General features: G+C 39.4%; 1 protein-coding gene across 14 annotated transcripts in view; it reads right to left on the bottom strand.

The window, feature by feature from the left end:
• MYBPC1 (myosin binding protein C1) overlaps positions 1–19,658 on the bottom strand; it is a 76,682-nt gene extending 57,024 nt beyond the window's left edge. For 4 of the 14 annotated variants that reach the window (XM_068142231.1, XM_068142236.1, XM_068142241.1 and 1 more), the window contains exon 1: positions 19,209–19,569. In XM_068142231.1, coding sequence (XP_067998332.1) covers positions 19,209–19,233 — 25 coding nt within the window. In that variant the 5' untranslated portion in view covers positions 19,234–19,569. Of the gene's footprint in view, positions 1–19,208 lie in introns of all 14 variants that reach the window. The other 10 variants (XM_068142240.1, XM_068142242.1, XM_068142239.1 and 7 more) reach the window with 5 other exon arrangements.
• Positions 19,659–22,231: the final 2,573 nt, after the last annotated feature.

Below are 22,231 nucleotides of genomic sequence, written 5' to 3'. Positions count from 1 at the left end.
GAAGGAGCCACAAACTTACAAGCAAAATCTTATGGAGCTAATCACTTTCCAGGCTCGAATGAAAGGGTTATGAGCCTTTTTGAGGGACTTGCCTTGAGCTTTTATTTCATTTTGAAAGGTATTTCATGGCTTCGCCACACAGTACAGTGGTACTTTTCAGTACTCATCTTTTCAGTCCTGTCTTACCTAGCAGAGGACATAGATGTGAGCCAGAATCTACAGCACATATCAGACCTGAAGCTCTATTATTATGGTCTAAAATTCATCTCATACATGCAGACATACGGGGAGATATTAAAAACCAAACAATGTCATGGGCAACCTACTCTAGTTGACTCAGTTCCTAGCAAAGAGATTGGACTGATCTCTAGAGGTCCTTTCCAGCCTCAGCTGTTCTACAGTTCTGTAATAGGATGATGACTGAAGCCATACCAAAAAGTCAGTGCTTTCTTTACTAAACCATAATTCAAGACTGTTTGGGCTGCTGATAGGAAAACTGAGGCAAGAATTGAGCTTGAGGAACAGACATGAATTATGGTATGGGACTATAAAAAGGAAGGCAGAGAGTTCCAGGCACTGAGGGTGGCAGAGACATGGGAGACACTTCAATATAATCTTTTGGCCATGTGAGACCCCTTTCATGGTCATGTTTGGCTTACAGTTCCATTCCTGATGACGGCAGGAAAAAAACATTAATAGCATCAAGTAGTTTCCACCTCCCTAAAGAATGATAGCCCTCTTTGGCTGACCTCTGCAAAAGGCTGGTCAGCCAGGAAAGGGCTCCGTGCACTCAACCAGCAGCTTATGGTCGTTCTCCTTCCCTAGGAGGCATGCTCACCAGAGTCCCCAGATGCCATTCTTGATAGCCGCCTTGCCTAATATGGTGCTCACTTGAGGCATTGTTAGGGGTACTGGCAGTGGAGAAGTGTTGTCTCCAGCATGCACTACTCCGCCATTTGAAAGAGGAAGTGTTCTTCGCTGGGTTGTAATGATGGCTCTCGAGCTACAGGGGAAAGAGGCTGCAGAAAGTCCAGTTACCACTGGATTGAATACTACAATGTCAACTGGGCCTTCTGCTAAGTAACTAAAGATAACTTCTGCCTCACAGTTTCTTAGATGAAATGCAATGGTCTGTTCTTTGCAGTTCTTTATTTAAGAAGCCAAGAATGTTGCATTTCAGTAGGCTGTGTCTTCTTAAACGCAGACTTTGAGTTATTCTTTAGTTGTGAAACTTGTAGAACGGTTTTCTGTATGTAATTCTACAGACATACATACTGTATGTAATCCTACATACATACAAATGGAATTTATTTATCATTCCTTCCTACATGGCTACCCAGAAAAGATAGTGTATTAAGTGCAGTTAACATATAAAGTGGAAGAACAACTGCCACTTAAATAACTTCTCTAGAAATGCTTTCATGACTCAGTCATGTCATGAGATGCACTCAGGATCCAGTTTGACATAGGATATGAGCACTTAAAGCCAAGACATTTTTATTTGTCATTTATAATTATACATGCACACATACATTCTTGAAAATCATCAGGAGATGCAACTTGACCCATTACCAACAATTTTCCTTCACTGTTTGACATTTACCATGTTCATTTTTTTCAGGTAAAGACTTAAAATCTCTTCCTGTGCGTATAAGCTTTTAAATGATTTGTGAGATTACTCATGTGCTAAAGTTATGGAAATGCTTAAGAATCATGTTAAATTGGGTTATTGCAATCAATCTGCAATAACCACAAGCAGCTTTGGCAGGGAATTGGCAGGATGCTTATGTGTGGTGGCCAGTTTTCAAGGGTCCTAAATTCCCACTTCCACTGGCTTCTGACAACATCAAGCATTTAAATTCCATGACATCATATATATAATTTTTCATACTGGAGTATAAACATAATGAAGCAAGCTTGACAGTTCTAAAACAGTCTCTAGGTGCTAGTCTGCTACTGTGCAGGGAGCAAATTATTCTGGAGATTTGTAGTTCAGACCATTCGAGAGCCAGAAGTTATGAGCAAGTGTACCTGAAGAAGAGATGTGGCTGGATGATCCTCATCTTCTGACTGAACTCATGAGCAGGTTTGTTTTGCATAGGCTTAGGAGCTCTCAATGATATTGGAAATGAGTACTAGGGGTAGCTCCCCCTAAGTGAAGAAAGTGACCTTGAGCATTAAATCAAGACTTGAGTTTTGCCACCACTAGGCTGGAACATTCATAAGAGGGAGGAGGAGAGTCTCCTACATGTTGTCCCTGCAGTTAGGTATAGATTGGTTACAACCAGCAAAGACTCTGCTCAAGGGATTTGGGATCTCACCCAGTCTGACTAGAAGGCTTACTCCTTACCTGAAAGGGAAACCAGGATTATAGCTGCATCAGCACGGATATAGGTATAATATCTGTTAGTGTAACAGCAGCATATTAAAGTGGCTTGAATATGTCAAAGAGCACAAGGATAGTCACATCATGCTTTTTGTCACAAAGACCTGTCAACTTGTATCAAATATAAGTAGGTGGATTAAACTTGTGGACATAGCCTCAAGGGATCAGACAAATATAACTATTGCACAGGCATTCCTAAAGTGCTGACTGTGCTACTCAGACAAAAATAGACAAAATACTAGTTTGAGGAGAGAGCACGGCTCATCTCAACTCTTGTGCAGTTGTGTGCAAGGATTATTCTCCATATGTGGTTCCTATATTACACGATAACTACCACTGTGGCTGAAGGCTTTCTACTGGGGTAGAAGTTCTACTGAAATACGTGGGCAGAAAAGGACCAAGAGTGTGGAATTTACTTGGCAGGTGTCATGTCCAGATTATCAGCAGAGAAAAGCAGTAAAGCTTCTTCCTTTCAGTACTACATTATCTGCAAAACCCTACAGTGCTCTGAAGAGAAATGCCTCAAAATGGTTTGACCCTTATTTATGAGTCATTTAACCCAGGCCAGTACAGAGTCACAGTGGCATCAGTGATGTGATTAAGAGCCATAGCCTCATCTTTTGGAAGACATGAACTTGCCCAAAAAACTACAGTGATTAGCATAGCATGATGGGCATTTCATTGGCAAATATGCAGAGTTAACATGCAGGTTGAACGAACTGGGAAATGCTGGGCTTGATTCAAAGTAATTTGTAATCAAAGTAAGCACTCTTAATTTGTTCAGTTTGGCTTAAATTAAATACTATTCTTATCAATAAAGAGTGAAATACTTAGCATTCTATAAAACCTGAGCTACATGAGTCTCAATTTTCCTCTGAAAAATAACCTGATTTGTGTGCTACTTCCACAGACAGTTCCCAGTCTGAGTGGAAGCAAGAAACTATAATGATACATGCCATAATTACCTTTTTCATGAAAATCCATGGACACTTTCTATGTTACTTTCAAACTAAAGCTACAGAAACTCTTCTAACCAGACTGCAGTCCTAGGTCCTGAGAGCAAAATTAGTTTGAAAGGACTGAAGTGAATAAGCAGTGGTGCTCTGGTGGCTGCTTAGATGAATTTTACTGTGGCTAACAATGTGTAGGAACCAGACTGGTAAATTTATTCATGCATTTCTGTTTCCTGTTTCCGCTTGTAATGATGGTGTAGACAGGTGCAACTGACTGGTTTGGGTTGCTGTGACTACTTCTTGTTAGACATGAGCCCAGCAACCTTAGTTTAAATGCTGCCATTTATTGCAACAAAGTGAACAATGAAGTTATTTTTGAATCCCAACATTTAAAAGCTTCATAACCCAGTGAGGAGAGATTGGAGAAAAAAATAAACCTAAAATCCCAGTTTACTTAAAAGAACAGTTTAACACGTGATTAAAATGCAATACTTTTCCTAATGAATTTCATCTTGTAGGGAAAGAAAACCCCAAACCTAAGGATAATAATTAGTCCCACCATATAATCTCACATACATTACTTCTATTATACAACACTGCTATTAAATAAAATCTGAACCTCTACATCTTTCTCTTTTTTTTTAATGGACACTTTGTTTTCATGTAGGAATCAGTCACTAAAGACCACTATGACCTTGATCAAAAGTAATTTCTTTAATAAAGTGGATATTTACACATGAATATTCTCCTGTGTTTGTGGAAGTAGACTGTACAGTAAAGGACTACCTTATTCATACATTGAACTGGCCCATATTTAATGTCTAATAGGTAGGAGACAGCCATTGGCAGTCAGCAGCCTCATCACATGGTGCGAGATGTCTTTAGCAGTCTTGAAGTTGCTTATGTACTGCAACTGGGAACTAGAAGGCTGTCAAGTGTTGACAGTAGTTAAAATAGATAAATAAATCTATAGTTGGTGGCTTTAGCCTAGTTATCAAGTTCCCATGCATTCTCAGACTAATTTTTAACCTACTTAGCCCACAAGGCTCAAACATGGAGTTATTAAATTCCATTTGTATTTCTATTGTGTCCTTCTTCTCTCACTTTATATCAAAGAAGTTAATCCATGAAAGTTAATTCCTGAGCACATGTCCATCTGAGAGAAAATAAAAATACTCCTGCTTGTACCTCATAGATTAGCAGTAGATGACAATCTGAGGACCATACTTAGTTGCAATTTTATGACTTTTTTTTTTTTCCCTTGAGCTTTTCACAATTGCAGTTTTTTAACTTATTTCACATACTTATTTATTTTTAACTTCCAAAACTGAATTTTTTGACACTATCTATCCTGTAGGCAAAGATCTGCTGTCAACACTATCTATACGGCAAAAAGATTTTGCTGCCTTGTGTTATAGTGTTTGCTGAAGTGACTTGCACTGATGAGGTAATTCAGGTCGCCATCATAACTGTGCCTTCATAAGAAGGCTTTGTCAGCACAGCTGTACCTGCAAAGCCTTTAAACATTTCTCCAGCCCTGAGCCTGTGGTGATACTGATTTATCTTTTCTCCACGTCTTGATATGTTATTTTCATGCTTGGAATTAAACTCATTTTAGTTTGAACTATCATTGCAAAACTTGCTATAAAATGAGGTGCATGCAAACCTAAATTTCACCGAGAAAATTCCTAGTAGGCATTTTCACCATAATGTTTGCATAGTGAAAAATGGAAATTACACCCAGAGTCAGCATCTTCCTACAAATGGTGGCTCAATGATAGAAAGACTCAAACTTTCCTGTATTATGGCACCATCTCAGGTTATATACTACCAATTTAATATGTCTGAAACGATTCTCCACTCCTGAAATTCTATATTCCTCACCTATCTGTTCTCCATCATCTGAGCCATTCTTCAGTGTTGCTTCACATGATGTGCTACATGGTTTTGGCTACAGTTAAACAGCAAAAGGAGAAAACAGCTTCTGTAGAGATGGCTAACCAGACAAACCAGGCTAACCAGACAAACCAGGCTAACCAGACAAACCAGACAAACCAGACAAACCAGACAGGTGCTTATGTCTAAAAGATAGAAACAATTTCCCTCCCCCCCCCTCCCCCCCCGCCCCCAGCAATAAACCAGTCCTGAAACACATGATCTGGGCTTCTCAATATCACAGATTTACCTCTACAGTTTCATATCCTAGGTCTGCTTAGTCTCAGCAGCTAGCACAGATTTCTGTCCTCTGCTGTGCTAAAAAAGGGCTATAGGTGTGCTGGGAGCTCTGGAAAACTAGCCACACTATACTATAGTTCAGCAGTGAGTGTTTATGCTGCCTTTTTTAGAGTGTATATTAAAAAGGTCCCGTTAAGCTCTGTGAACAGATTCGCACTCCCCATCTATACCTGATGCCCTGGCTTCATTTTCCGACGACCCGCAAGGGGCGCTGCTGGCTAACAGTGCTACCTATATCCCCTTTTGCTCTGGATTCCCACCCTCGGGAATGACTGGGATTTCCAGAGAGCAGTCAGAGCAGGTCTGATTCTTGTCTTCAGGTTATAGAATAGTGATGTGGTTCATAGGTCAAAATTCAGTGATGTGTATTTCAGTATTTGCAGTGCCAAAAGACACATCGTGTTCAGGAGACAGTCTCCTCTGTGTAACCACAAAATGCATGAGCACAGCACAGTTCATACATTCTTAGATGCATTACATGTTTCAACACATTTTTAATGTGTTAAATTGCCTTTAAATAATATTATTTCGGTTTTTTTTTTTGGCAGCAAGTGCTTAATGCGAAATCAAGCTTCATAAATTACTCTTAGGCCAGCCAAGAGAAATCAATGTTTTAAATAATCCAAATCTAATTAATAGTTGTTATGTATTTACTGAAATCAGGTAATTCATTCATCAGGAAAGTGATCCTGTGTAAGAAAGTATGGTGTTAAAAATAGCCTTTATTCTCCATTTCCTCTCCTTCTTTGCAACAGTTTATTAGTAATTTTTCTCTGGGAGCAAATATTTGCATTTAGTTCGAAGGATTCCCTAGAGAAATGTTGAAGGCAAAAGACACCACAATATGATACCAGAGATGCCACTACAGTGAGTAATGCTCGTTTGTTTTCTGAAAATTGCAAAATGTAATAAATTGGACCAGGTTATTGAATTGAAAACATCATAAACCAAAGAACTGCTGCTCAGGAGTTACAGTAGTTTATACCTCAAATATAACAATATATTTTCAATGACAGTTACACTTCTAATCATAGGATAAAAGTCAGCAACAAAATTGAAAGAGCAGTTATTTCAAGAGATGAGCACTTAACCAGTAAAGAACTTCCATTCATACTGTCCTGATAATTTCCAATTCAGCTCAGGAAGCATTTTTCTACCTCAGAAAAATGTCTTCATTCCCCTTGCCCCAGATCACAACACTGTTGTTTTGCTGAACTGTCCTGATATGCTTCACTCTGAATCAAAGAAACCAGTTACAGTACTACTTTATGGAAACTGCATTCTGGACCTGGTGCTCTGCATAACTGAATTGAGTTCCCCAAAAGACAATGTCTTATGTTGTTCTGTGCGTTCAGGTGAGTTGAGAATCATGTAAGTATGTAAAACAGTGGGAAATCATTCCACTTAAAGAGCTTGACTCTTTGGGGAACATGGGAGTGTTGGCATACAGCTGGGGTGATGTGAATTCATGCAATCTGACTTATTTCAGCAAACCAAAAGGAAGCATTTGAGACATACTGATAGGTTTCCCTTTAACCAAATTTCAAACCAAAACATTTCAACACTTAAAAATAAAACCTATGCATATTCCTGTTCCATAGTTTTCAAAATTTCAACTTTTCTTTGATGATGAGAGCAAAACCACACATGCATGTGCTGAGATTTTCCCAGGAGTGAATTTGTCATCTTCTTACTAGATCTTTGTCAAAGAAATTTGTACGACAGTGGTGTCTAAACACTGTCATGATTGTGTCCAAATACTGAATAAGAAAAGCATTTGCTTCAGGTCTGTTTGACACTGGGTGACAGATAATTTGATACTCTGTGATCTTTTCAAGAAGGAAGAGTTCTCAGACACCTTTCAGATGAGCACTCTCCTGTCATCCTCACTCTTGTCTCCTCTTGAGAGACAATGTCTTCCAGAATGGGATTGTAATGAAGAACCCTGACAGAAGGCTGTTAGGCATATGGGTGATTAGAGATCCCTTGAAGTATCTAATCACCAATAATCCATTACTTATGTCAACCTGAATATTTTACCCAGTGTTAATTTTCAGTCGTCAGTCTTGTGGAAAATAATTCACTGAAGATGAAAAAGAGGATAGTAGCATCCAGTTTCTTAGTTTACTAAGGGTAACTCACATTTCAGAGCTACAAAATTCAAGTACTGCTACTTTTTGTGAATGCTGATATTCCAGTACATGACAACCAAAGGTAGTGTGTCTGAAGAAGAATTTAATACACTCCATACACAACTGGCAATGCAGGAAAGCTTTGTGTCAAAGTTACAGTATTGCTGATATCAAATGCTAAAAGAATCAGAAGTTCCCCTAAACCTCAGAAATGTACTTATTTAATGAGAATTCCATGTACTGACTTTTGGAGATGTTTTTGTTTGGTTTTGTAAGTTCATTTGGGTATAAATATTTATTGTTGCTCAGGTGCCTTCAATTCAGCATTGGATTGAAAAACCTTTAGGAGTATTTTGCCCATGCAGAGAGAAAGGACTTTTCTGTAAGTAAAAATTTAGGATGCCTAAGGTCCCAGAGACCTGTGGCACAAGGCAAAGCTTTGGTAGATCCTGCAGCAATATTTCTGTACATGAAAGCCATGTATGTCCCTTTGTGGGTGTTAGGGATAGGAAATTACATACATACATCTGTGTTAACGCTATGATATTTTCGACCTCTCAATCTCATTCTGCAGCAATGAAGATAACTGTGAGAATTGCTTGAAAAAAATATCACTTAATTTTGTCTTTAGGGGAAACATCACAGCAGGATGTTTGCAGACAAGCTGTGAGGATTTGCATCAGTAAATCACTATGTGATATGTATAAAAGAAAGCTCTTGCAAAGCATGACAGTAAAATGCATTCGAGATGTTATTGTGAATAACAGTCACAGCACACTGAATACACTATTTCTTCAGCTAAAAAACGAAAAAGCTGCTGGGTAAGAGAGAAAACTTCATTGCAAAACATGGAAATACAAAACAAGGGCAAAGAAAAAGGGGCAGAGGACAGAGGTCAGATTTCCCCTTTAAAAATAGGGCTAAGGAAAGCTTAGATGAAAGATTAGTAAGGCTGGAGGGAATGCCATGGAAAAAATGTCATCAGGCATCTGACCCTCTGTGCCTTCACTGGAGTCTGCATCTGTGGAGGAGTGGCAGCCACAGCCTCCATTGGTATTACGCTCCTCTTTGGGTCTAAAATAAGGTTTTTGGCCTAGATACTATGTTCTTACAAACCCAGAAGATATCAAATATGCTACAGGATATGTGTGTATATCTCTATCTACGTGAATATCACAGTGCAAGACCCAGAAGCTATTAGTTACTGAATTACACCATCTGCGTGGCATTTCTCGTGTGACTGTTCCTAGATATCTCTAGACACAGATATTCCCCACATCACCAGGGACAAATGTTTTCTGTAATGTTTACTGGGAACAATGCTTTAGTGGTACTATAAACAAATAAAGCTGTTGAAAAAGGACAAAAATGCAATGTTATGGACATTCAGGTGTGCAAATTGTTTGAGATGTTTCTTTTCAGTGGAAACAGTGAAGGAACAGAGAAAACAGTGGAAGGCCCTACCACAATAGCACAATCAGCTTAGACTGATAAGGGAACGTTTTTCTTCCTTCTAGAACAGTTAGAACTGTTGCTAAGGGCCATCATTTGTGCATTTTTCTTGCACAGAAGAGATCTCATGGCAGGAATTTAAGAAAATGGACACAAAATTACTCAAAGGCTGGGATTCAATAACTGTTCAACAGCTATGTCTTCCTGGTCTTTCTAGTCCACTAGCACACTGGAGTAGGTAAGTATCAGGGAGCAAGAATTATCCCATCGACTGAACCACTAAGCTTTTAATTTTGTGTCTCTTTCAGTTATAGTATCATCTGTATATTTAATTTGATCACAATTTCAGGGCTTTGAGAGATGCCAAAATCCGGCATAAGCTGTTGGTCTGGGTTTGCATGCTGTCTGCACAAAGCATGGCTCTCGTTCAAGAAAACCACACTTGTTGCAGCTGGTTTGTGAGTTGGTTTTGCTCAGACTTTACCTAATGTGTTCCATCCAGTCAGTTCAATAGCAAGATGTTGAGCATGTCTCTGCAATTTTTGTCCATACACACAGCCAAGAGTTATAAACAGAAAGCTGTGAAAAAAAGAATCTTCATCTGTGTCTCTGTGACTGCAACCTACTCTTGTCATTTATGACCAGAATTAGGAAGTTATTCTGAGCCTGCAAAGTTATGATAGTGTGTATTTTAATACAGATCCCTCTCAGGAAGCATCACGGTACTACTGACCAACCCTTTCAGACACTCACTAACCCCACCATTTGATCCTACAGAGAATTAAATTAGAACAGAGCTTTTTTGTAATAATCACCTGATCAAAATAACTTGCTGGAGCCATCACATATAAGGGCAACTGTCCTAAGAAGTAGATCACATGCTATTTTCAATTACTAATAACCCCAGGAGCTAGAAAATTATGTAAGAAGCATTTCCTAATCTCCAGGGAAGGGGGAGAAATTACTTTCTCGAACATATTCCATTGCTGCAAGATACAGCAGGACACCTTACTTGCTGCAGTATCTGTACAATTTTTGGAACATGGAGATGGGGTGGATTCTAAATCCTGGAATGAATCACCCAGGCATGCTCCAATGTCCTGGTACTGCAACTCTCTGCAGTGTATGGAAGTCATATGCCCATGTACTGATTTGCAAGTTATTGTATTTATTGGGGTCTTTTCTGAAACAAACAACTTTGCCCCAAGGCAGAGCATGGACCCATTTTTACAATGGTGAACTTTTTGGGAATTTGGAGGTTTTCTGAGACTGGGCAATATTTGACTTTCTGTTCAACATCCCTCTGACACTACACCAGGATGTCTAATATCCTAAATTAATCTCCGTCTAGATCTACCAGAGAGCAGACTATGCAGCATCTCAGTATTCCAACATCTAACACCACCATAGCTAACTGAAACAAAAGTCACAGGTTATTTGGCAATTTGAGTGAAAACATACATAAAGTAATGGAGGATTGGGGGGGGGGGGGGGGGGGCATGTTGATCTTTTTCAGAGGCCATTCAAAGGTGTATTCATGTTAAACACATTGCATTGCTTAGTTTAGGTCCCACTGACTGCTCTCTGGAGATGCCAGTAGCAGTACAGCCATAGGTAACAGGGGAGGGAAGCCAGAGAGAAACCACTGAATTTTATGAATGCTGCATTTTTTTGGGGTTCTGAGTGGTCTCTGAGCAGAAATCTGTTTTCATACTTTTGGACTCCCAATAACTTACTTTCTGTCCCTACACCATTTCAGGAAGCAGAAAAGACTGACACAAACTTTTGCCAAAACACGCTTGCTAGAACAGCTTCACAGAACAGAAAATTCTGTTGGACACACAACTGGATTTTACCTCTAATTCACTCTCTTCTGCAACAATTTTTGTCTTGGCTGAACCACCTGCTACTTCAATGAACTCTAAGAGCTAACACCACACCAGAAAAATTAGGAGAGTAAGTTCCAGAAACAAGAATTCATCTTCCTACATCTATGTGTGTTTTGTGGACCACATTATAGAATATTCAGAACCAATTTATTATTTAATGCAAAAAGTTCAAGGAAGGTTCTCCTGTCCCTCTCCTCTGCCCTGTGAGGCTTCAGCTGGAGTACAGTGTCCAGTTCTGGGCTCCCTGGGTGAAGAAGGACAGGGCACTGCTTTACAAGGTACAGCAATGGACTGAGAAGGTGATTAGGGAGCTAGAACATCTCTCTTAGGAGGAAAGGATGAGGGACTTGGGGCTTTTTAGCTCAGAGAAGAGAAGCTGAGAGGGGAATCTTAAAAATGCTTATAGATATTTAAAGGGTGGGTGTCAGGAGTTGTTTTTATTCAGTGCTGCCCAGTGACAAAACATGTCATAACAGGCACAAGCTTGAAAACAGCGAGTTCCATCTAAACATGAGGAAGAACTTTACTTTGGACGTGGTGGAACACTGAAACAGGCTACTCAGAGAGGTGGCAGAGAATCCATCTCTGGAGTCATTCAAAGCTCTCCTCGCTGCTGTCCTGTGCAAAGTGCTGTAGGAGAACTTGCTCTGGCAGGGAGGTTGGGCTAGATGATCTGCAGAGGTCCCTTCCAACCCCTATTGATCTGTGATTCTGTGATAAAAAGTGTTTGTTACTCATAACTACAAATGACCTTAATGCAATCAATCATTCTCTAACAGCATAAAGCTGTTGGAGGAGATGAGACCAAGCTAGAGTAGAAAGGAAAAAAGAGAATTAGTATTGATTTGAAGAGGAATATGACTTTCTATTTCCTCTTATCAATGCAAAACAAACAAATTTAATTTTGAGTTGATTTAAACACTGAGCTTAGCCCTGAAATAAAATACATTGACTCCTTATAAAAAAATAAAGCAAGTAAAACCAGATGGATCTCCCATATAACATTAAAAAAATAAATGGCAGTAGCATTTTTCTTTTTCTTTTTGTCAGTGCACTCAGAAGATAACAGAGAGTTGCACAAGGGAATCTGGGCCAAATGTACTCCTTCCTTTATTGAGGAAGTGCATCTGAGTATCACATGCAAATAATATGAGAGCTGAACTCACTCCTTGTCCTCTTGTGAAATTACCCACTCCAGAAAAATTTTGAACATTAATTGAAAAAATTATAGAGAATCACTGTATGGCCTTATTGTTGAGGTATCCAGATAAAAGGGAGACACATGGATATATCCGTGGTGTGAGCGAGGAGTCCAGCTACCGTGTAATCAATGGAATTAGATTTTTATTCACTAGAAAATTGCTGCTTAAGGCTCAATGAATTTTCTTAAACCCAGGCAATCAATAGACTAGACTAGACTAGACTAGACTAGACTAGACTAGAATAAACCAGGTTGGAAGAGACCTTCAAGATCATCGCGTCCAACCTATCATCCAACACCACCTAATCAACTAAACCATGCAACCAAGCACCCTATCAAGTCTCCTCCTGAACACCTCCAATGATGGTGACTCCACTACCTCCCCAGGCAACCCATTCCAATGGGCAATTACTCTCTGTGTGTAGAACTTCTTCCTAACCTGCAGCCTAAACCTCCCCTGGTGCAGCTTGAGACTGTGTCCTCTTGTTCTGGCACTGGTTCAGATGCTGTAGACTAGCCTTCTGGTTTCTAGCCACTGCTCCAGGGTGTTATACATCTCCCATAGGTCCTGAGTCATATCTGCAGTCTAAAAATGGGCATTCTGTGTATCCTAGAATGTCTCATATGGCAGTAGGTACCTAAGCTCAGGCAACTGCTGGCTGAGTGGCTGAGCAGCAGCCTGGGCTCTACTGACTGTAATGACCTGCCACTCATGACTCCAGTGGGAACAGTGACACCTGGTTCACTTGTACATGCTTCTCGTTGATTATCTGGTTCCTAAACCAAAGATCTTCTGTGGCAGTACAAAGACCATTAGGATCTCTGTACAGTTGCAAACTTACAAACATTTTCAGTGAAGTGGCATGGACATTCATGTGAGATCAGGCCTCTCCTCCTCAAGTCTTAAAATACCAGCAGCTCTTCAAAGCAAAAGCATTTTAAAATATTTTTTATCTCTTTATTTGGTAGTTATAAGGTGCATCAAACTCTGCTGGTGAATGATGGAAATTGGCTTCAAATATTGGTTCTCTGACAGCTACAGGGAGAATCCCCTCTCTTTTGAGTCTTCAGAAGTAGCACTTCACTTGTGACTGAGAGCACAGAGAGAGGGGGCTGGATGTGAAGAGGAGGCACTGTTTCTCACCCACAGTGATTCTAGACTCAAGAGAAAAAACTGCTTGCAGTGGGAATGAGACAACTCTTAACTGAAGTTAATGCTTCTATACTTTCACTTTCTCCTTTATTTTACAGATTTTTTACATTCAGTACAAAGTCACCTAAGTGTATGAATAAGAACAACCTTTCCCCCCTCAGTCTAGAGAAATTATTAAATTAGGACCTCAAACTGACTGGAATCTCCACATTTTCCTCAATTGATGAATCTAGTGCTTGGCCTCATCCCAGGGAAAATTTTCTCAGTAGTTTATTTTCAAACTTGATTTGCTCTTCCACTTTAAGGAACCTTCCATATGCCCCCTCATGAAACCTTAAATACATTGGACAACCTATTTTCCAAAGGCCATGGCAGCTACTAATGTTTTGGGAACTGAGGTCCCCCAGATCTCTCTATTTTTTTGTTATGTGACCACAGGCATTCCCATCTTGTTTTATTAGACCCCTGAAACTAATATGAAGAAATCCATCCATTTTTTTCATGGAACAGAAGGGTACTGTAGCATGGTTGAGGTTTTTTAAAGCTCTCTTAAAGTGATATATTTAGGAGGTATCAGGGGAAAGAGCTGGGCAGTCCTTTATTTATCTTCCCAACAGGTGCAGCACAGGGAGGCACAAAGGCAGCATTTGCTAATTTCAGTTTTGTCAAGTACAAAGCACCCTCTGATCTGCTAGAGACTATTCCCTGTTTTTCTCCTAAAGTCAATGAGTTTTTATTTTAGTGTGACAATATTAAAACTCTTTCTTGTGTATAGATTCACTGCTTTTTGCACAGGGTGGATGAGCTTTTCAAGTCAAGTAAGAACAACAGTAAGGCAGATTAATTTTGTGTTATCCTCCTACATTAGCAGTGAAATAGAAACAATGCATAGTATAAGAAAAAACCCCCACACCTAAGTACTTCCTTCAATGTACACCATAATAAAACAAGTTAAAGACCCTAAAATAAATCAGGTTTGGGGATTTTGGTTTGCAAGCGTAAGAGGTTTTTTTTCAATGAAATCACTGTGATTGGAAAAGTAGTCTTAAACTTAAGAGCAGTGGAGGCAGGAGTTCAAAGAATAAGTCTGAGATGCTCTGGTATCTTAGCAGGAAGTGTAGGAGCAACACCTAGAAATTAGCAATGTTAAGGCAAAGACAGTTGAAGAAACAACTCAATTCCTAGTGTGCAACAAGATCTGTGCAGGAGGACACTGATCAGGATGGGACCAGGGCCCAACCTAATGGATCTCATTACAACAGTTAAGCACAAGTTTGCTTTCTGTTTGTGAGGGCTTTAAATTTACTAGCTAGAGGTGATGAAGAGAAACTTTCTAAAGAATTGAGAGAGAAAATAAGAGAACGGGTTAAGGTTTCCTCCTTTCCTCATCCACCAGAACTTATTTACCTGACTTTAATACAGTGCTTGTAAGTGATATGTATGGGCTTGGCTTTGAACGTGATTTGGCTCTAGGACTGAAGATAGTTAGAAAGAACGGGAATGTGTTTTACAGTTAGTCCTGCAGAGGGGCAATGAAGATGTCAAAAGATGGCTGTCTGTAAGCTTTGCTTTTGCCTCGCTGAAGCATGCATCTATGCAGTAGGGACAGCAGAAATGGCACTACCCAGTTTGATGCCATAATAAAGTGATTATACACATCCAGTCATCTGCATGGAAAGCACTAAGCAATGCTAGGTTCTTGAATGTTCAGGAAAAGTTTCCATCAGCAGTGTTAATTTTGACACAAGGCAAATCCATATTATCAAAGCTGAATTTTCATTTAACTTCTTTTTTCACCTCTGAAAAATTCCTTTGAAAGCATTATATTGAAAGAAATCTCACTTTCAATAATCCAGCCTTGATACTAAGATGCATTTCCCACTGGAATGCTGCTCTACATGTTTATATGATTTACATGACTTCATTGACAGTGTCTATTATCTTGATATGCCAGAGTGTGTTATTGTTTTAAAAATTATAAATAGAATGCAAATATTATTATAGGAGAATCATACAATGAAACAAGCCCAGTAATGTTTAAAAGCCAATAGAAGTAATGACTGTTTCAACTAGGCCTCTTCAGGCTGTTACCTTATCTGCAAAATAATCACTACTGTGGACACTCCTTTCAGATTCTTTCATGTCTTACAGAGAGTCCTTCTAACAAACAATAAATGCACATAGATTTCTCCATAACTTCTTCACAACTTCACATCTATACTTTTTATAGATCAAAAAACCATTCTACTAAAACACTTTCTCAAGCAGACACTCCGATTTTTAAGCATCATAGAACTCTTTTGGTTGAAAAAGACCTCTGAGATCATGGAGTCCAACTGCTGAACTGCAATTTCTTGCCAACGCGTGCATGCTCCAGGCAGAATTCAAGCAGAACTTGAAAACCCTTAGAATATTAAGCTGGCAGGCAGTTAATAAATATTTTTGCTTTAAATTTGGAGGGGTTGTTTAACTCATGGCCATGAATTATTTTATAGATTGGGGAAAATAAACAAGCCAAATTTACAGAGCTGCCCATTGGGGACTGCCTTGCACCTGTCCCTGTGGGATGATGCCCACAAATAGTTAGAAACGGTTGCTGTTGAGAGACTTGGCACTTCTACAAAAGCATATCCAAATGCTGTGGCCTGTGACAGTTTAAGAGGGCACCTAACTAATGGACAGCTCTTATTATGAATATTGGTTAAAGGAAAGGGGACAGAGGAAAGGTTAACTGACTGATTATGATAAATTACAGGAAGTAATTACATGAGGGAGGGTTGGTTTCTTAGTCACCAGGGAAACTAAAGGCTGTTGAATTTAAATGCACTGGTAAAGGTTTTTGGCATCACAGTCCTATCCTAGCCATCCACTGGGATCCATTAACCCATTGATACAAACTTCATCTTGCAAATGCGAACTATTGAACAGGCTAAGACAAAACTATCATATCATGCCCTGACCATATACTTCAAAGAAGCCACAGCTGATGTGATATATAGGACTTCAACTTTTTCAAATTCAATAAAGGCCTTAAATCATTAGTCATGGAAGCCTGTTTCTACAGTGACAAATTCCACTGGGCTGAAGTGCTCCAGCAGCCTCCTCTAAGCTGAGTGGTGTGTTTAATTTGGTGATCCTGTTTGTTAAGAGCTCATTGCGGGGCTACAGTCTCAGCAAGTGAGGAAATTTCTCACTTTGGTAATCTAATAATCTTAAAATAGCTCAAAGAACATTTGGCCTGAAAAAAAAAAAAAAAAGGCAGCAGAGCTGAGATTCTTGTAGCATTCAAATATTAGCTGCTTGCTCTTGTGTGTGCTGTTTTGATCTGGCAGGATCTATGAGAATAAGGATCATGGGATCATTCATGTAGATGGCTTCCTTCAGAAATGCCAAAAGAATACTGCTTAGGCACTCATGCAGTGCAGCAGCCTTAAGCCTCTTTTTTCCCCTCAGCTTTCTATTGTAGCCTTCCAACAAGTTGCCCAAGAGTTTCTGAGTCCTTTCAATAACACCTTCCAAAATGTACTTAGTTCAAAGTTCACCTTGATTAATCACCTTAAATCCTTAACACCTTGGAAACTACCTTGAGAACAGTCATTTGAGAGGCATGTGATGTTCTGACTTCTTACTGGTAGAGCTAGTACAAGTAGTAGCAGTGATATTGTACTGTTATTGGTATCAAATATTCTCACCACTAGTACAGTAAGCACTTGTACTTATTATAGAAGTATCATAGAATCACAGAATCATCATCATAATCATACAAATACTGCTACTGGTTCAGGTGGGTTTCTGATCAACAAGAATTCTTTGGGGAGCAGTTAATCTCTTAAGCACAATAAGCTAAACCTGTTACCACTGCTCTACTGGCTGCAAATAAGCTAGGTGCAATGAGGAGCAATCAGTTTCCAAACTGTATATATCAGTTTTCCAGAGATCATTGCTAATTGTGAACTCTACCTGTATCAGGACAGAAGGCTTCGTATTTTTTATGTTCCTGGCTATTGATCCCCCTATAATCACATTTATTCCACGGTCAGTATAATGTTGTTCAGAGTTGCTAAATTTATTTTGTAAGACAATCATGAAGCTGCATTTGTAATCACTGCATTATACAAGGGTCTTTGAAATGGTCTAGTCTTAGCCAGTAACCTTCACAAACAAGAAACTGCTAACAAATTTTCTCCAAAGCACATATCTCCTGAAAGTGCAGAAATACTTATTTTTTTCTTTCTTTTTTTTTCTTTCCAGCTGGCAGCCACAGAATGCATTCTGATTAAACTGTGTAATATCCAGTCAAGTAACAGATCAAATAAAAAGGACACTTAATACACGTGTAAATCATTTGAATTACAAATAAGACACCCTAGAAGGGGCTTGGCTCTAGGTCTGATACAGAGGATTAGACTCCCGTATTAATACGTGCACTTGGTGTAGCTATTTTCAGAAGGATACTTCATCCATCATTGTCCTCGAGCACTAAGGAGGGCCAGTAAGTAAAATGATCGCATTGGTCTGTCAACACTACTTGCTTAAGTCTCTGTCATGCAAAAAGTTTAGTCTTCATGTGCCCTCAACCCAACAAGGTGCTGAAACTACCTAGTGCTCCCAATAATTATTCTGCTCTTGCTTACCACAAAACCAGAAAATATTTCCAAAAGACTTTTACAATAAAGCCAATGCTCTCAACAGGCCAGCATTAAATCAAATGTAATTTTTCAAACTACACACACAGGTCTATCAGATGTTTCAGAACTGATGGGAAAGAAATGCTATTTAATTACTTCTGTACTTTTCAGAAGGTTATCCTTAAGATTAAACTCAGTTGTGCAGCTAGAAATGCATTAGGCAAACTCTCTGTATACCTCTTGTTTGCCAACACTTGCAAAGTACATGCAGGCTGCACATTTATGGCTTTGCTAGAGAAAATCATCAAAAATTCTTACCAAAACAGCTAAACTTGAGAGAAAAATAAACCAAGGGCTACACAATTAATGCAAAGAAGCTTATTTAGCTTAAAGTCAAAACAGTAAAGAAATAGAAAACAAAGAAATGGTATCTTTTAAAAAGTTATGAATTAATAGATCCTGAGCATTTTTAACTTCTTTGGGCAGCCCCCAGTGGACAATCTGTATCTTAGTCTGTGTCGGCATACTCAGTTTCCTTGCTATGAATGCAATAGTACCACAAAAGAGGCTAATATTACTTCTGTGACTGCTCTTCTTAAACATGAAACAATAATTTCTGTAGTGCTGCAAAATGTATAATTCCAGTCTGACCTGTACAGATAAATTTACTACATTCTTCACTTATGCATTAGAGATATGGATTATATCTTCAACAGAACTTTAAAGCTGTCATAAACACATCCTTTCTATGCAGTAACCTATAAAACTTGATGAAAACATATGAAGAATTTGACTTTAAACCACAGTAAATGGTTATTCTCTGTTTTTTTGGAGTCCAGGTATCTTAACAGTAGAGAAACCACTAACTGCACTATGAAAATCCTATAGTCTATAAAAATTGAATAGAACATTTTCCTAATCAAGTAGTTTCACAGTGTCTCTGTAAAGCAGTTGTGCATTGCTTAAAATAGTTTGAGGTCAAAGCAGTTTTGTTCTCTACCCATAACTGAAAGTAGTTTTAAAGGGTCAGGAATCTGTAATGATAGAATGATGTTACATGGCTGTTGCTCTTAGATACTATTTCTTCCTGAAATATGTCAGATGGTCTAAAATGTGTTTGTGTGTGTGCTCATCAACCCTGTAGTTAAGAAACATTCAAATAAAATTTGTCATGCTTACCATCTTTCTTGGTGGGCTCCGGCATTGTTACGAGAATTCTTTATTCCCAATGAATTTCAGCCTTTCAGATGCAGTAAGTAGTAGACCCAAGTCCAGTTGAGAGAGAATGCAGATCAGTGTGACAAGCAGAGGGTAGGAAGAATTCCTCTGCTTTATATACTGCGAGTGAAGTATCAATCAAAATAGCACCTCCTCTCTTTTCAATGCAAACACTTTGAAAATCGACAGTTATGGGAACCCCTCTCACATCTGTTGTCTGAAGCCTCTGCTCCCTTGGCTTTTGGAAGGAATCTCTGCTGCATTGCATGGGGCTGATGAGAACATCTATAGCTTTCTAAATTCAGCTGCACTGCTCGCTCTCTGTCTCTCTCTGTAACATGCAGACCCACATACACACGTTGAGAAAGTGACTGGCACACTATGAAAGGCTCTGTTCTGCTTGTAGAACTTACCAGAACTACCTGGACACCTTTATGCCTTTTTCCCACAAAATAAAAGGGACAAATAAGTGTAGACAGTATGCTGCAGTGAAGCTTCATTTCCTTCCTTTAAGAGTATGTGGTATGCAAGGACAGAGTGAGAAGTAGAGCATTTTATAGTATTGATGAAAGAAAAAAACAATTCACTGTGTTTCTGTTTGGAGCATTGAAGACCAAATCTCCCTTCTGCTTACATATGCTACATTTTCCTAGGTCCTTTCCCTATTGCCATCTTCATTTTGGCTTTGGCAGAGGCCAGTGTTCCTCGCAGCACTGTTACCTCATTAACTGGAGAGGTCACTCCTGCGAGATGAGAACTCGTCTTTTCCACTCAATCAGGAGATGCAACACTCCTTGTCTTTGCCAAGCCAGGAAACCAGACAGAAGGAATGGAAATCCTATCTGTAGCACACGCACTCAGCCACTAAACTAAGCCACTGGGCTGCCCTTCTCTTAAACTCCTACTCAAACTATGACTATGTAAGCAATAGAAATGCAGGTCAGGTTAATCAGGCTGTAACAGGATTTATTTTCTTGTGCCCTTTTAGGATTTTGGGACAAAATTATAGTAATTGGTGCAATAGATAAAGCAGTCCTCAAGGGTTTCTTGCTATTAAAACACATGTTCAGACCATTATCACATATCACTAAGAATCAGACCACTGGACAGACTGCTCAGTGTCTAAATACACCAAAATGTTATGGAAAACATATTTCATGTCTTTAAACAGGTGTTAGAGATAGAATAGTGGTCATGTGATTCAATGAGTCTATGTGCCTGATTATCCTATAACCAGTGCATGATTGTTTCCTCTACAATCTGTTGTTTTCTGGCCATTTAGCCAATTAATAAATGTTATAAACAATAGGGTTTTTTTCTTTAAGAGGCCAGACTATCATTCATTCATTTCAATGCTTCATTATTTGACTGATTCCTATGCCTATAAAATACAGAGAAAGATAAGACTTCTGCCTGCAAGAACATAAATAAGATGTATTAAATCTGTTCTCTTCCTTTCTTTTCTATCACCAACTCGATGAAACTTCTTGTATCACTGAAATAATTCCTGACCTTGGAAATCAAACAGGGCACTACCCTGAATAGGTTAACTGGGGGTTTTTCCCTCGGCATATGACTGTAGTGGCAGTATGGGATCAATGCATGAACAGATCTAAAAACATTGCAGAGATTCTGTTTTCATTCTTCTGCTTGCACCCAAGCACCAAACACTCTGATGGCTGGAACCAGAGGAGGATGAAGAACAACTGCTGATTCTCTCCAGCATGATGTTTCCTTAGTGGCCCCTTGCAAGAAGCACAGACAGTTCTCTTGCATTTCACCCATCATTTGCCCAGAGGTACTGAGAACTACGTGTATGGAGATTCCTGTTAATACAAACAGGATTAAATATGCTCACAGACTAGTACTGGATGGCTTAGGGATGACCTCCATCACAGCTTATCCATACAGTCTTAAAGGGCTTTGTTTATAGGAAGAGGAAGAAGGATTTTTGTGAAGACAAAATCTAAATCATAGACAATTGGCCTGGTTTAAGACTCAGTCAGTGGCCAAGTTCCAACAGTCTGCTCACAGGAGCAAGCCTCCCACACAAACAGATGGGAAAGGAAACAGATGCAAAAAGCCCTGTGTGTTGAGATAAGGAGAGTTTAATGGAATAATACAATGGACAATACCTTACTGTATTTCATAGAAAAAGCACAGCAAAAAGCAGAAGCAAGCCTTCACACCCCACACCCCCCATCCCCCAAAGACAGCAGACAACAAAAGTGGGAGAGAGCCCCACCCCAAGCTGGAAGCTGGAAGAAGCCCTGGAAACAGGAAGAATTTCAGGATAGACTCTGAACTCCAAGCTCCATATAATCCTTTGTCCTAGCCAGCACTTTCTTTATAAAGCTGGCATGATGTAAGCATGGTATTGAATACTTATCTGCTGATTCAGCAGGCAGTCCTAACTGGTTTCCCAGCTGAAACCAGGACAGCTATACTACTAAATAAATCAGTACTGAGATCATTCACTGGCCAAGAAACCATGTGAAAGTGTGTGGCTCTCATGTGTACATCAAAACTCTTTCTCTACACAAAAACTGAGAGATTGCAGTCAAAATGGACACAGGGAATGGCCACTGGCATATGCCTGAGCATAGCTCAGGCACAGAATAATAGAACTGTTTTGGTTGGAAGAGACCTTTCAGATTATCAACTCCAACCATTAACCTAACACCATCAAGGTACCACTAAACCCCTCAGCATCACATGTTTTAATCTTTTAAATACCTCTAGGGTTGATGACTCCATCACTTTCCTGAGCAGCCTGTTCCAGTGTCTCAAAACCCTTTCAGTAAATGATTTTTTCTTGATATTCAATCTAAACCTCCTGTGGCTCAACGTAAGGCTCTTTCCTCCTGTCCTATCACCTGTTACTTCAGAGAAGAGACCACCCCCTCACCTGTCTACAACCTCCCTTCAGGCAGCTGTAGAGAGCAATGAGGTCTCCCCTCAGCCTCCCTTTCTTCAGACTAAAC

This window comes from Melanerpes formicivorus, unplaced genomic scaffold, assembly GCF_026170545.1.
Source record: "Melanerpes formicivorus ecotype bairdi unplaced genomic scaffold, bMelFor1.0.p_v2 SCAF_8, whole genome shotgun sequence".
Taxonomy (NCBI): domain Eukaryota; kingdom Metazoa; phylum Chordata; class Aves; order Piciformes; family Picidae; genus Melanerpes; species Melanerpes formicivorus.
This window is presented reverse-complemented; position numbering and strand designations above follow the sequence as displayed.